This window comes from Perca flavescens, chromosome 8 (genome assembly GCF_004354835.1).
Source record: "Perca flavescens isolate YP-PL-M2 chromosome 8, PFLA_1.0, whole genome shotgun sequence".
Classification (NCBI taxonomy): domain Eukaryota; kingdom Metazoa; phylum Chordata; class Actinopteri; order Perciformes; family Percidae; genus Perca; species Perca flavescens.
The window spans coordinates 2410760-2428158 of NC_041338.1; the positions used below are offsets into that span (position 1 = coordinate 2410760).

Below are 17399 nucleotides of genomic sequence, written 5' to 3' on the forward strand. Positions count from 1 at the left end.
TGGATACCGACGCTGTTAATTACTGTGGACCATTTAGACACCGGTCATTTCAGTATTCCACAATTACACACACAGCCATGAGAGGCTCATAGTGATGCATTTAAATTGCAGTGTGTTGATGATTGGTTCGCTCACGCCGTGAAGCTCAACCAAAGGCCTAAATTCCAAACTGGATCCACAGTATCAGTCAAAACTCTTGGTTCTCCATCTGACTGTAGTAGACCCTGTTCTGTGTGTACATGGTTAATGAGGTAATCAGGGAGTGGTGCTGATGGCTCTTTCCTGTCGCGCACGCACGCGCGCGCGCACACACACACACACACACACACACACACACACACACACACACACACACACACACACACACACACACACACACACACACACACACACACACACACACACACACACACACACACACACAACATTCGACCTACATTAGACCTACTTTTATCATACCATAACAAACACTGTTCTGTGTGTACAAGGTTAATGAGGGAGTGGTGCTGATGGTTCTTTCCTGTCTCATGTGCACACACACACACACACACACACGAGATAAATAGGAAATAGCTTGTGGACACACTGTATTTCCTGTCTGTTGGGAGATGATTTCCTGTTTCCTGTCTGGAGTTTTGGAGGGAAGATGTTCACATCTCCAAATGATTGCAAATGCCATGGCAACAAAATATATTAAAACAGCTAGGTAAAGAATGCACGCACGCACGCACCCTGGAGCTGCTTTGTGGCAGCATTTACAACACCTGTTGGCCAAAACATAATTCAAATCCTAACTTGTACATGTGGGAGTGTGTGTGAATGTTCTGTGCAGAGGTGTGTGCGTACCTGGGGCCAGGAGGAGGTGGTTGTCGGGGTGATGAGGCCTCCTCGGTCTCGTCTCCACTTCCATCCTGTTTGGTGTTCTGACTCTTCAGATAACTCTTAGCTTCTCTGGAGTCTGCTGACACCACTTTTTCCACCCTGACAGAGGAGACAGACACACAACGTTCTAAACTCTGTATGGAAACACCGCTACAGCGTACGCTTTCAAACACCTAGTATACTAGACGGCGCTGATGCTAGCCTTTCACATCACTGGAAACACTGGAAACCTCTTAGTAAACGAGAATGGGTCAGAAGGGGACTCGGTCCAGCTATCTCCTCTTTAGACAGTCGCCAGGACTGTTTGGTTGTGTTATTATCATTAGACATTTGACATCCGACACCCATTTGCTAGGGCTGCTCTAATTGTGATTATTTTGACCGATATTGCAAATGCGAGATGACTCACGATATTGGGTGGAAAGATCTTTTTTTGTATCATTATTCTTATTTTCATTGAAAAATATTTAAATTAAAAGGATTATAGTGCGAATTTTGCGAGGATTTAGTCTGTAGGATAGGATTCGTAAGCCGGGATATCTCTGCAGCATCACAATACTAAGTTCAGAATGGTTTGACACATTCTTTTTGCATTTAACAAATATTGCATAAGTCCATGTTGTGATATTGATAAATTTGCAATTAATTGTGCAGCCCTACCATTAACCACTAACATGGCACACTGACACATCAAACATTCAAGACACATGCTGTCCAGTAAACATACACACAGAATTTGCATTGTATCCATCTAACTGATATGTCTGCTTTATTTACACCATCATGTCTCTGGTTTCAGTGAGTTACGGTGTTGTTTGCTTAATATGTGTGTTAACTGCTCACACTTGTACCGCACTTTGATCACCAATAAAACAAAGTTAGTTGTACATTGCACTCATTGTTGACAGACTGTACTTATATATTCATTTGCATATTCACTGTACAATGATTTTATGCATTTTTATGCTCAGTCATTTCAGTGATGTGGTGCAGACACCCAGGGCCAGCAGCTCAGCATTTATCTTACCCTTATTATGATTCTTGTTTTTATGTTTTATTCTTATTTAACCTTCATCCTACCTGAACTTCTCCTGTGCTTCCTTCTCACTGCTGTGGCTGCTGAGACACCTGCAGCATCGTTTAGTATCCTATTATGCTCCAAATTACATACATACGCACATAAATCGGAGGCAAATTAAATGCAGATGCATATCCCTATCGTTCTCTATCAGTGGAAGCCCACCGGATATTTTCAGATTCTTTGGCTGATTTCCCTCAAGGGTTCATTTAACCTTTATCATCCCCATTATGAGCATTGAGAGGAAATTTGCTTAGGATGCATAAAACTGTTTGAATAGGCCTGGAAGGAACTGATACAGCATTTTATTATACCAAGTAAACTAGTATACATATATATTATATATATGGGCTGCACAATATATCGTTTTTTTTTTTAATTGTCATCGCAATATCAACTGGGGCAATAAACACATTGTGAAAGGCTGCGACATATCGCACAAGACTTTTTTTGTGTTAGTTAAAAGAAATATCAGTTGAAAACTGCACTTTTTTAGTGGTGCCTATATTCAATTCAGTGTTCAATAAAAGAATTTTGGAAATGATTTCCTTCCATGTTTGAAATCCAACAAGCAGTTTGGTGCATGTTAGCAGCATACTGAAAGCCGCAGAACTGAGAACACTTTAATATCTCTTTATTTATCGCATGAAATATCGTTATCACGGTTTTTAACAACGTAACACAGATTTTCTCCAAATCTTGCAGCCCTAATTCAAATGTTGGTTAATGTGCACTTTTCTTAACACATAATAGAATACAAATATACAGAAAGAGCTTCCTTTTTATCCACAAGATCTATCAACACACATCTAATCTACACAACTGCTGAGCCCCTGCTGCATCTGAATCTTTGGGTTCAAAAAGTAAAATAAATAAATAAATACAGCTATACTAAACACACACTATACTATATAAAAGGACACACACACAGACACACAGACACACGCACACACACACACACGTCCGTGTCTCACTATGGGGTTAGATATGGAGGTTATAACAGGAACAACCGCCTCATCCTCTGGAAAACATCAGCGCTGCACAGACTCCACAACCACTTGCATCCATCATGGCGGCACTGAAAGCCTTTCCCTGTTATGTATGCTAACTACATGCAGCCATAATTACACAGAGCACACAGTGAGGGCGAGTCTCATCCCAGGCAGGAGAAAGATAGTCCCAAGGGCAAAAAACTGAAAAGACGTGAGTGAGGGCAACAGCTGCCTCGCCTGGATGCTCTCTACTGTTTGGAACCAATTGCTAACATCATTGAAAAATCAATGTTGAGTCAAAAACTGTCTATAATGCTCCAATCACACATTAGAGCCAGCGGCAGCATTTAGGCTACAACCATCCTCGTTCTACTAATCTTATGCTTTCTGTAATTACAGAGCGCACAGCTGCATGCATAACCAATCGGATGAATTATAGCCAGGATCATATCTGCCTTCTGAATAAAGACCACTCAAAACATACACTTTTAGGATGGGACATTACTTACTCCACATAACTAGCATCCTCTCAGGCTGCAGGGGCGTGGCTGTCTGTGTGATGTACAGTACGCTCATCCTACACAGGAATAATTAGACAGTTTTTATGGGCAACACTCGGCCGTTTGTGTGCGATAACTCTTCGGGTTCTGTTCGACACATGGCATGTAATTCAAGTTATTACCGCCCCAGAGTCAGAACTAAACAGGGGGAAGCAGCATTCCGTTTTTATGCGCCACATATCTGGAACAAACTCCCAGAAAACTGCAGGTCAGCCGCAACTCTCAGTTCATTTAAATCAAGGCTGAAGACCTTTCTTTTTGATGCTGCCTTTCTTTAAATAATTGTTCATTTCTTATACTGCACTGTAACTTTTATTCTCGTATTTCATCTGTTTTTATATTTTTAACTTCTAAAGTTACTGAAGTTACATTGTTGAAAATTGGAACTGTATGACAATCTATGTAAGCATATGAGAATTAAAAAGTAATCTTTCTGGGAACGGCAAGGACTGTGGGTGGATTACGTGTATACAGCAACAGCTTATACATTGTCCCATACTAGCGTCATCAAATCTTATATTATGTTTTTATATTGCTTTTAACTGCTCTATATTGTTTTATGTAAAGCACTTTGAATTGCCCTGTTGCTGAAATGTGCTATTCAAACAAAGCTGCCTCGCCTACATTGCCGGGTCACTTGTAAAGGTCTGATTTACTAAGCTTTATCCTGGACTATACATCTGCCCATTGCACAAACTATATACTTTTTACATTCTGCACTCAACCTATTGGCCTGCTCTCTGTTAAACAGCTATTTTGTAAACATTTGTTTCTGTTTCAGTATTTATTAATTGTTATTAATGTTCAATATGTTTGTTTTTTAATGTATGCACTGAATACCAAGGGTAAATTCCACGTAAGTGCGACTTACTGGCAATAAATGCTGTCTGATTCTGATTTAAACATGCTGCTGAGGCTGATTGTAAATCTGAAAATGTTCATGACAGCCTATGAGCAGACAGGCTATCACCAGACCAAGCTCAATCTTTTTAAGATTGAACATTAGTCTGGCGAGTCTGCTCTGTATTTTCTACTGCACAAGAGGTGGGATCGACCCATAGTTCAAATGACTCTGTACGCAATTGGATAGTCCTTCAACCAATCAGACCAACGTTCCAGGGGACCTACTTTATACACACACACACACACACACACACACACACACACACACACACACACACACACACACACACACACACACACACACACACACACACACACCTACCTAATACTGTATCTGAAGTCTCTTTTATATAGGCCTTAGTGGTCCCTTAATACTGTATCTGAAGTCTCTTTTATATAGACCTTAGTGGTCCCCTAATACTGTAATAGAAGTCTCTTTTATATAGACCTTAGTGGTCCCCTAATACTGTATCTGAAGTCTCTTTTATATAGACCTTAGTGGTCCCCTAATACTGTAATAGAAGTATCTTTTATATAGACCTTAGTGGTCCCCTAATACTGTATCTGAAGTCTCTTTTATATAGACCTTAGTGGTCCCCTAATACTGTATCTGAAGTCTCTTTTATATAGACCTTAGTGGTCCCCTAATACTGTATCTGAAGTCTCTTTTATATAGACCTTAGTGGTCCCCTAATACTGTATCTGAAGTCTCTTTTATATAGACCTTAGTAGTCCCCTAATACTGTATCTGAAGTCTCTTTTATATAGACCTTAGTGGTCCTCTAATACTGTATCTGAAGTCTCTTTCCCGAAATTCAGCCTTGGTGCAGAATTACAGCCACTAGAGCCAGTCCCACAATGATCTTTCCTTAGGATGTGCCATTTCTGTGTCTGTAGCTATTGAGGAGGAGAGGGGGGGGGAGGGGCAAGGTGTAGGGTGGGGGTGTGGTCTTGACCAACTGCCACTTTGCTTGTTTGAAAGCCATGATGTCTCTCTCTCTCTCATGGGTGGGCCAAATTATCTGGGTGGGCAAAGCAGAGAAAGGGGAGGTAACCTTGCTCCTTATGACCTCATAAGGAGAAGATTCCTAATTGGCCCATCTGAAATTTCATTTTCTCAAAGGCAGAGCAGGATACCCAGGCCTCGATTTACACCTATCACCATTTCTAGCAACTGGGGGACCATAAGCAGACTGGGGGAACTCATAATAATGTTAAAAAACCTCATAAAGTGAAATTCTCATGCCATGGGACCTTTAAAACAGCGGCATCAACGAGTTGCTGCGCTTGGGTGGCCGCCATATTTAAACAAAAAGCTGCTTGCCGTCGCTTCTCTATCATCATCGTGTTAAACCCACCAATAGCGCGCCAGGTGGATAAGCCAGTTTGCGATTAGTCCCTGCAGATTTGTAACGGAAACAGGACAGATAAACATAGAGGTTTCCAGCCTGTGCTGCAGGGCAAAATCAAATCGCCGGCAGATCGGGCTGGGGTTACCCAGTCTAGATTAGAGCTGCAAAGATGCATCGATTAATTGTCAACTATTAAATAAATCGCATTTTGATAATCGATTATTGGTTTGAGTCAAAAAGTAAAACATCTGTGAGGTCAGCTTGTTAAATGTAATTATATTCTAGTTTCTCTCCTCTGTGACAGGGAACTGAAGATCTTTGAGTTGTGGACAAAACAAGACATTTAAGGACGTCATCTTTGGGAAACTCTGATCCACATTTTTCATCTTTTTCTGACATTTTAGAGACCAAACGTAATCCATTCATCCAGAAAATAATCCACCATGAAGATAACTGTTCATTCAGCCCTACTGTTGATGATTGTGTTTTTATAACATTAATATATGTGTGTGTATGTGTGTGTGTGTGTGTATGTGTATGTGTATGTGTGTGTGTGTGTGTGTGTGTCAATGTGGCACCACCTACTGCTCAATGTGAAAATGGTTTATACACTTTGGGATATGATGATTACACTGAATGCATAGAGATAGATTATAGAATGTCAGGAACTCGTATTCGCTGTAAAACTCTACCTAATGTTTCTGTTACATTATATTTCAGATAGGTTTCACCTTAACTGTGAGCTTGAAAGCTTGGATTTTGTTTTTACCAAAGTAAATGATTTGGTACATCTTAGTGGCCCTTGTGTTGCCTGTCTTCCAAAAAAATAAATAAATAAATAAATAAAAAAATAAAAAAAGTCAACAGTCAAACTGTCAGCAAATGTGTGTGATGGTCCAGAGGCATACCTAACTTCTTCTCCAGCGAAGTCAAACACTTGTGTGATGGTGACTTTAGCAGGTTCTGATGCTTTTGTTTCTGAACTCAAAGGAGCAACCTTCAATACTGAGGAATCATCCTGAGGATAAAAACAAAAGAATCAGTCTGAGGGAGAGACAAGGATGACAGACACACAGAAAATACCGTGGCTTTGAAATGTAATGCTTTAAATATTGTTTTGTTTGCAGTAGCGTGTCATATTATGATGTTACGATATCCAAAATACAAGCTGATATCTAGCCTTATATATCGATGTGCGATATAATATCCATAGATTGCCCAGCCCTACTTTCACTGTTGAGCTCTATTAAGACGCCGCCCAGTGGACAAATGGGAATATTGAAAAATTGGAATTACTTCACTGCAAATTTCACACGGGTTGGATTGAGCCCGGTTCTGGGGACCTAGGGCCGTATGTTTGACACCCCGATTTAGAACACAGCACCATCTTCCTTTGGAACATATTACCTTGGGTGTGGTGCTGGTCTGCGAGGCAGGTGGGGGGTCTTTGGGTCTGGATCCAACGTCAGACAGGAAACTCGCCCAGAGGTCATCGGATTTCTTCTTCTGGCTTTCATCGTCCTCCTGCCGCCCCCCAGGGAGTTTCGGTTGCACCTCGTCCTGCGGCGGTGGCTGTGCCTCGTCCGCTCCACCGCCGTCCTTCTCTTCCCCGTCTACTTTCAGAACACCTTTCTTCCTCTTTCTGAGGATTGTTTCAAAGATACCAGAGAATAAAGGCCGTTGTCATTCACATCATCTTCTTTTATTTAAAATTAAGGTAATTAAGGTATTAAGATTAGATTCAGGGTTCGTACACCTTTTCCAAGATCAAATTCAAGCACTTTTCAAGCACTTTCAAGGTCCATTTTAAAGCTTTTTCCAGCAACTTACACCACCATAAAATATATACCAATACATAGTCAAAATTATTTAGTGTTTTTGTCACATTAAAAGACATAATGCTATAAGCAGCCAAAATTGTGTTTCGTAATAGCAGAAGGATCAGATATTTAAGCAAAACACAAGTTTTATTTTTCAAAATGTATCACTGTCTAAGTAGACTTTGCTTGCTATCTAAAAATGTATTTCATTGCCAAGACATACATTCATCTACTGGAACAGAGCAGTGTAAATATTGCATAAGGCCATCCTCAACCTTACAGTAGGCTACTTGTATGACATGATTTCTGTTCAGCAATCAACGATGCACCGGGCTAACATTTGCAGTTTTTAATTTACGGGTAGTAACGTTACAGTTATTGTGATGTAACTTTGGCTATGTTCACTGCATATTCCACAAATGAACGTGCCATGACGGACATGCAATACTAACATTAAATATCACTCCAAGTACTCTCAGTCACTTAGCCTGCGAATTCCTAGCTAGAAGTTACTAGCGTAAACAAATAGGGGCTAACTGGCGCTAACGTGTACAGCAGGCTACTTCAGTTGGCTTACTTGAAACTTACTTCATGTGACTCGAGAGCGCAGACTCGCCCACTGTGAAAAGATGCACGTCTTTCTTGCAGACTTTGTTTTGGTTTGTAGGGTTTGTCCCCGTTTAATCCATAATTTGTATTTTTCATTGTCCAGCCAACGTTCATTGAAACGACAGCCTGCCGATATTACGAATCCCACTATGGCCACGGCAAGACCCGCCCTTCAATAGCATTCATTGGCTAGTTGTCCATGATGCTTACGCAAGGTAACATAACCCCATTTGTACAGGTCCTATCCCCTGACCAATCGGCTATCCTAACCTCAACCACTCGAGCTGCTTCCTATGGCGGGTCTTGGCGTGGCGGCAGATCGCAGTCACAAATGCACAAGCGAGCAGGTTTAATGTTAGGCTCTCCAACATTTTATTTCTCAATTTAATAAACTAACTATTCAGTCAGATAGGTATTTGTTGTGAAAGAAATACAGTTACAATTTCAAGCATTTTATCCAAAATTCAAGCACTTTTCAAACCTTGAAAACAAAATCAGAATTCAAGCATTTTCAAGGATTTCAAGTATCCGTACAAACCCTGTAGATTTATTCAATGTGTCTGTGAATAAAAATAAAAACACACTGGACTAAATGCACTGAAACATATTGAATTTAAAGGGTGTGTGTGTGTGTGTGTGTGTGTGGGGGGGGATTTCTTTTCAATTGTATCGATTTTAAAATTGATTCTTATTTCTAGAATCAATATTTTTTACTTATTTATTTTTTACCAATAACTGATCAAAATATTTTCTGTGTATACGTTACCGCTGACAGCATCTACATCATATAAGCTTCCATCAAAAACAGAGGGAAAGCAGAAAAAGCAGAAATAAATAATAATAATAATAATAATAATGTCAGACTGACTGACTGACATGTGATGTCATTCTTCTTAGAAAACTATCAGTTTTTAGAAATGTCCCATGATATATTGTCTCTAGGAGTGTTTTATTCAACTTTGGTTTTTGTTAGAGAAGGAAAAGAAAATCCAAATAAATGAAAATCGCAATACAAATATAATCGGCACCTATATAGTGTGAAAGGATCGAATCAGGACAACTGCATATTGTCGCAGCCATTATACTGGATACAATTGTTGGACATCTTTGGTCAAGAATTTAAGAAAAGGCACTGAACATGCCTGCTGACTAGGGGTGGGAATCACCAGAGGCTTCACGATACGATATCATCACCATACTTATGTTACGATGCGATATTATTGCGATGTTAAACATATTGCAATATGCTTAATATGTTTTGTTTTTGCCAACTTCATATTTTTCACAATTTCAAATGATGTCCCCCAAAAGGAAACTTTCTGTCAACATCTGTTTCATCTAAAAAGATACATTTCTATGTTTGTTCATCTCACTTCAATGTTATTGCTGCAAAATGAGATTGTCAAACTGACCAACACATATATAATAATAGATCGATACTTGGCGTCTGTGTATTGATAACAGTATTGCCAGGGAAAATATTGCGATACTAAGCTGAATCGATTTTACTGGCCATTTATCAAAATGTGTGCATCAAGTCCAGCCCTTCCAATCATTCAATCATCAATGGGATATTAGGACTGCAATGCAAACACTATGCATGCCCACGTTATGTATGTGATTACACAGTGTTCCAGAGGAGAGGCTTGATGTTTAATGGCTCTACATCAGGGTTTCACAACCTTGCCCTGCGCGTTACCTGATTCGTAGTTGTAGTCCTGACCATAGTGATTACAGAGCTGTGTTCATGGCAATTTGAGTATGCCATTATTTTGAAGAGTTGGGTACCAAAACCCGGTGCTAATACAGCACTGGTGCCTTAACAACCGGTATCTACCGGACCGAGTAGCAACATGGATTTCGGTGCCTCATTTCGGTGCCACTTAAATGTCTGCTCTCCAATGCTCCGAAACGGATGTTAGTGGCAACAAAAACATCGCTACATGTGATGCTAGTTAACACTACACTTGGCAGCAGGTAACGTTAGCCTACCGTTAGCTAGTAGGTGGATTAAACATGGTTTAAATGCTGACAGCTAAATGGTGTAAAGTGTGAATGAATTTCACTGTAGAGGATTCAAACCACGGGAAGTAACAGTGTGCATCTGCCCGAAAAACTACACTGAGTGTGTTCACTTGAAACTGGTAGCCTAAGCTATTGGTGGTGCATTCAAAGTCATTGTAAAATACCCTTTTCCCATCTGGTGGTTGTTTTTGTCGTTTACAGGCAGTTTACTGTCGTTTTGTGCTCTTTTTATTTCTTAAAAAAAAAGTTTTTAAAAAAAGTATTGGTTTAGGCACCGGCACCGTTTTAAGTATCGCTTTACAGGGCTTCAGACTAACTTTTTGCCTTGGTTGCACTGGGGCGCCTAACTTTTTTATTTAGGTGCACCAGCACAAAATTTAGGTGCACCCACATTTTCCCTCACGTCGCCGTTAATGCTGAATGGAGATACACGATATATAGCTCTGTATTTTTTTACAAAGTGGGCTAAATGTTCAGTTTTAAGTTAAATAGCCTAGGATATATATATATATATATATATATATATATATATATATATATATATATATATATATATATATATATACACACACACACACAGTGAAGAAAATAAGTATTTGAACACCCTGCTATTTTGCAAGTTCTCCCACTTAGAAATCATGGAGAGGTCTGAAATTGTCATCGTAGGTGCATGTCCACTGTGAGAGACATAATCTAAAAAAAAAATCCAGAAATCACAATATATGATTTTTTAACTATTTATTTGTATGATACAGCTGCAAATAAGTATTTGAACACCTGTCTATCAGCTAGAATTCTGACCCTCAAAGACCTGTTAGTCTGCCTTTAAAATGTCCACCTCCACTCCATTTATTATCCTAAATTAGAAGCACCTGTTTGAGGTCGTTAGCTGCATAAAGACACCTGTCCACCCCATAAAATCAGTAAGAATCCAGCTACTAACATGGCCAAGACCAAAGAGCTGTCCAAAGACACTAGAGACAAAATTGTACACCTCCACAAGGCTGGAAAGGGCTACGGGGAAATTGCCAAGCAGCTTGGTGAAAAAAGGTCCACAGTTGAAGCAATCATTAGAAAATGGAAGAAGCTAAACATGACTGTCAATCTCCCTCGGACTGGGGCTCCATGCAAGATCTCACCTCGTGGGGTCTCAATGATCCTAAGAAAGGTGAGAAATCAGCCCAGAACTACACAGGAGGAGCTGGTCAATGACCTGAAAAGAGCTGGGACCACCGTTTCCAAGGTTACTGTTGGTAATACACTAAGACGTCATGGTTTGAAATCATGCATGGCACGGAAGGTTCCCCTGCTTAAACCAGCACATGTCAAGGCCCGTCTTAAGTTTGCCAATGACCATTTGGATGATCCAGAGGAGTCATGGGAGAAAGTCATGTGCTCAGATGAGACCAAAATAGAACTTTTTGGTCATAATTCCACTAAACGTGTTTGGAGGAAGAAGAATGATGAGTGCCATCCCAAGAACACCATCCCTACTGTGAATGGGGGTGGTAGCATCATGCTTTGGGGGTGTTTTTCTGCACATGGGGCAGGGCGACTGCACTGTATTAAGGAGAGGATGACCGGGGCCATGTATTGCGAGATTTTGGGGAACAACCTCCTTCCCTCAGTTAGAGCATTGAAGATGGGTCGAGGCTGGGTCTTCCAACATGACAATGACCCAAAGCACACAGCCAGGATAACCAAGGAGTGGCTCTGTAAGAAGCACATCAAGGTTCTGGCATGGCCTAGCCAGTCTCCAGACCTAAACCCAATAGAGAATCTTTGGAGGGAGCTCAAACTCCGTGTTTCTCAGCGACAGCCAAAAAACCTGACTGATCTAGAGAAGATCTGTGTGGAGGAGTGGGCCAAAATCCCTCCTGCAGTGTGTGCAAACCTGGTGAAAAACTACAGGAAACGTTTGACCTCTGTACTGACTTCTGTACAACAAAGGCGTGGAGGAGAGATCCAAACACAGGCACGGCTTTACAGAAGGAATGAGTCATGTAACGCAACATTAAACCATATCGATATAAATTACATCGCTTCGTTCGTGGAGAGGCAGCGGGTGCGAGGACGTTTGGTGCACCGGTGCGACCTAGGAAAAATCTTAGTCGCACCCTTACACATTTTGGTCGCCTTTGCAACCAAATTAGTCGCACTCTAGAGCCCTGCTTTAGCACCTGTATTGGAAAAAAAAAAAAAAACAATACCCAACCCTATTGTAGCCTTGTTTCAGGAGCTTGCAGATAGCTCCAAAGATATACAGTATTATATATAGTGGGGGTATGTATCTTCACCGGTCTCACGATTCAATTCACCGTTCGCTAAAGCCACGCCCCCTAGTTATTGTTACTACGCCCGTCAAACAATTGAGAACCAGATACATAGCCATGGCTTGGTTGAGCTCCATACCTGTTGGTATAAGTGATTGGTTTTGGAGTAATGCAGCAGACATATCCTCCAGGGCACGACAGAAAGGGCTGCAATATGCAGTGGAGGGATGTGTTCAATGAACTCAACCTCTTGCTAAATTATCTGTGTTGATAGCAACATGTGCTTGACAGGCTAACAGCCGGTCTCACGGCAGTTCGTGTAAATGTCCACGTTATTCTTAATCTATTGATACGTGTTCATGGAGACTTTATTCTCGTTTTTTACGTGTAAATGTAATGTTATTTTCTTGGGGAAAGGACGCCGGGAGGCGGCCCACTGGGGACCCGCTGGATGAGGCGGCCGGGAGGCAGCCGAAAAGGACGCTCCATAAGCCGGGAGGCGCCCGCGAGGGACCCACTGGATGAGGCGGCCGAAAAGGTCGCTCCATAAGCCAGTGTCGTGCCGAGGTACTTATCCCCGCCAGGATTTGTATCCCCTGGCCGCGGGAGTGCGTGTGCAGTCGGAGCGGAGCTTCGGTACCCCTACAGGTTGTCTAGTACAGCTGAAGCAAAACGTTACATAGTGGAAGATTATCAGGGCTTTCCAAAGTAAGCATCTTTCCGCTTGGGTCTTGGGCTTTGGAAAGGTGAAAAAAAACGTCCCCTCCCTCTAAACTTTTGGGGTACCTGGTGTCAGACTTGCAGGTGCCATAGGCGCATCGTTTCACCATCTTGCTGAAATCACAATGTTTGACGGGGGTCCTTCTCCTTAGTTACAGTTGCTGAACTAGGATTGGACGAGGACCGTTCGAGGGCGGGGTTTTGCGAACGGTCAATTCAATTACGATTATCCTGTTAGCAATTCAAATTGATATTGCGATGCATCATGATGCTTCACCTCCTCATTAGTATTATATATTACTACACATGGTTTTTATCAACAAATTCAAGCGGTCACATGTAGAGCATTCTGACAGCTACTCTGTCATAATAAAATCTACTGGAGACTGTGTAGGAGCTGATATATGGGTCTGATAACATTTTATTAAATCAGAATCGGACCACAGTGTTTATGTCACTTCCTGTTCAGCCTGAAGGCTGCTGGAATCAGCTGGAAAACTGTCCGACTTGAGAGCGGACTTTTGTCACCGTCCCCGGCTGCTGCCGCCTGCTCTCGTCTACTTTACAGGCGAGGCGCAGTTCATCTCCAACGAGCCTAGTGTTGTGCCCTTTTTATTGTATCTGTTCTTAAAAAAAGACCCTTTCTGAATGTAGCGGAGTCTAATAATTGATTATGGTCTGTCAGTGCATCGATGCGGGTTCCAGCTCAGCATCGCGATGCAATGATTCATTTCAACAGCCCTAACATAGGTGTAATAATATTTCAATTCAAATGATATTCTTTCAAGAATCTCACCTCACACCAATGTCCTTTTTCTTCCTCTTCTTCTTGCTGCCGTTGTCAGGGTGCGGCACATCGTCGCCCTCGTGGAGAGGCTCTTCCTTTTCACACTCATTGATGTCATCCTCGCTGAGGTTATCATCTGAAGAGAAGGACAACAGCATGCCGTGGCAATGACTACGTGGACATGCACATAATACGAAACGGTTCGCCCTAATTGCGAAAAAGACGATATTCCGACTAAGCTGTTAACAAGGTTAACAAGGTTAATGAAAGTGAATATGCCTCTAATATTCCCGTTTACATGTAGCTGTGAGACCTTGTGAACACAGCCTCTCGATTTCCTTCCTTCAAACACTGTATTGAAAAAGGTTGGTGCGATGTTGATGCTGCCTTTCTCCTTCTTTTCTTTTGGCCATGCATCTCTACCGCAGCCCTGCAAACTGTTGGCTGCTTGGTTTGTGTACAGTAACCATAGCAACGCACAGAGCTGACCGTGAAGGCCCAGATATACTTGCTTTTAACTATGGGTGTGCGTACGTAAGATGGCTGCCACACGTATCCTGCGTACCTTTGGTGCCTAGGTTGTGCACGTCGTCCGAAATTAACGCTACGTGTCCGCAAGATGCAATTCAGCACATGAACGTGGGGGCAGTATGTCATCTGACAGGCAGGTCAGCAGCTGTTCCACACTCAGCCCAGGAATATCTTCCGGTGTCGGCCGGGATGACAAGGCTGTGATCTGCCCCCAGGTACACAGGCAAGTATGTAAACAATGCCTTTCACGCTGCCGCCGCCGCTTGTCTACGCATATGCATTTTTAAAAAGCTAGTATATCTGGGACTTAAGCCATAAACAGGCAAGATGCTGTCACAAACTGCAGGAAAAACCAGAATAATACCAACATATCACACATGTCTTAATCCCAAAGCTAAATTCAGAAAAAAGGCCTTATTCGGAATATCCAATGCCGTTTACATGACCTGAATCAAATTCTGAATATTGTCATATTCTGGAATAATTGTGGAATATGGGTGTGCATGTAAATATAGTCACTGTGTTTTTGACGTGGACAGTTTTGTCCTCTTAGGGTATCAGAGCAACTTTTCTAAATGGATGCACCAGAGTTAATACAAGGTTAATATATATTTTAGAATTCAGGTCATAGTTAGTGATGTGATGTATTGGAGAGGTGTGTAAGGATACATGGATCTGGCTCCATTTATCGATTCAAAGATCCAGGATCCAACATTATCGATGCAAAGTGAAAATATTGATTCATATCGTCTGTAAGATGACCCATTAGTTTAGATTCTGACTTCATATTTATTCTTTTTATTAAAAAGGAGAAAAAAAAAGTAATTTAAAATTACCGGAAGGGCTCGGTTATAAAACTGACAAATCATATTTTAGTTACTGTTTTGAGTTTATATAAATGTAACTCTGTCTCATATTGATCGCAGGTTCCTGAATCGGATCCAAGTCGTATTGTGACAAAATGTAAGATATCAGTAAGTATCGAAGAACCAATATAATATTGTATCATGATAAATGTGATTTACAGCCCTAGTACAGGAGGCGTTTACATTCAACCCCCATAATTTCTGTGAATAGGAAGCCTAACCCCAACCAGTAAAACACCCCCTTTAACATCATTAAATCGTCATACAAATAACATTACATGAATGAAATGAAATGCAATTGTTGTTGATTGTACAGATGTAGCCTAGCTATAAAGTGGCCACCGAGCAACTACCAATCCAGCATTTCCACTGTTTACATCTAATTTATCACAAATAGTGATCTGCCTTCACTCATGAAGCTGTTTTATTTGGTGCCTAATTGACGTAACATACAATTGTCCACAACTGATAGCTGAGTGAGCTGAATCAAGAACAGCTTGTAATAAACGTTAAACAACGTGGGAGTGACTCTAATCACGGTAATAAACGCCTATATAACAAACGACACGTATATCAGCTTAGCAGAAGAGTTATTGTTTTGTGTTCATCGAGCTGTGGAACGTTCGCGATACATTTGTTTACCAATATGTTCTCTTTACACACTTCTACAGTCTCTAACGCTAGAGTGTATTATTGTGACAAATGCTTTAACTAAGCTACAACACATGAGCACTTAACGTACACCCACGAGAAGTAACGTTAGCCTAACATTACTCTCCATGCGAGGTTTCCTTTGTACAGTCGTTACTTTAGCGCTGCTTTTAAACGCCCTCCTCACCTGACGGGACGTAGTCTGCATCTTCATTAGACGAGTATCCGTCAGAGTCGTAGTCGGAATAGTTCATCATTTTGGAGGAAAACCTTCAGACCATTAGAGAGGTAAATGAAAAAAAAGGGCTAACGCTTCTTGGCGCCGCCGCCTGTGTGTTTCTTACAAACGTTAGCTTAATTACTGCTCTCATAACATTACAAACGTTACCCCAACTGTCAACGCCTCCTTACTAACAATAATATAGCTTAAACGTTGCTCTTTTAATTTTGTAATAAATACAATCTAATCCAGTGTGCGAAATGTATAAAACGGGGTACTAGTGTAGCGTTTGTTGCAATGAGGACGTCCTGTGGCGGCGACGGGAAGCTCAAATGCTCAAACTACATTTCGCCTTTTGGGCCAATCTTCTTTGGTGTTGTGACCATCAATGTTAAGATGCATTAGCGCCATCTACATGACTGGAGGGTAGGTTAGGGTATTTAATGTGTATAACCTTTTTTGTTATTATTATAGTCAAGAACATTCATATTACAAAACAAGAATGGGACAATGAATCATCACATATAACATATGATGATATAAAAAACATTTTTTCTTCTTCAAATAGGCTAGACAGAATTATAGGGGAAATTTGATCAGGCATACTATCAAACAATACATACTATGAAACAATATTTAGCAAGGCACATCCTGGGTGATGACTTCTTATACGTTATAACAAAATAAATTTGATGGCTTTCATGGTTTTTACAAATTTCAAAGTATTTTATTCTGAATAGGAAAAAATAATGAACTAATAGATATCAGCATGAAACTTTCCCAGTTGATTACTTACATTCAGATACATATCTTTTGTATTACAAGTTTTCCCGAATGTAATGTTTAAATATGGAAATGTGCTAATTTGTATACATTTGCAGAAGAGAAATCTGAACATTGTAAAAAGCTCAAGTTCAAAATTCTTCTTTTATTTTGTTGACATATTAGAGTCAATGGTTTTTACAGAGGGGATTTTGGATATCTCCTTTTATCACTGCATAAATCAGAATATGGTGTCAACAGCCTTAAAAAAAATCCATTTTTGCCACGTTTTTAGGTATAAATTGTTACATAAATTAGGTTATGAATGATATCTGAACAAAGTCCTCTGTAAAAACCTTCAGAATATA

General features: G+C 40.7%; 1 protein-coding gene across 1 annotated transcript in view; it reads right to left on the bottom strand.

Annotated features, from left to right (window-relative positions):
- cfdp1 (craniofacial development protein 1) overlaps nt 1-16602 on the bottom strand; it is a 24071-nt gene extending 7469 nt beyond the window's left edge. The window contains exons 1-5 of the mRNA XM_028585444.1: nt 16237-16602; nt 14011-14137; nt 7175-7409; nt 6676-6785; nt 847-981 (exon numbers count right to left, since the gene is read on the bottom strand). Coding sequence (XP_028441245.1) covers nt 847-981; nt 6676-6785; nt 7175-7409; nt 14011-14137; nt 16237-16306 — 677 coding nt within the window. The 5' untranslated portion in view covers nt 16307-16602. The remainder of the gene's footprint in view (nt 1-846; nt 982-6675; nt 6786-7174; nt 7410-14010; nt 14138-16236) is intronic.
- Between the last annotated feature and the right edge of the window lie 797 nt (nt 16603-17399).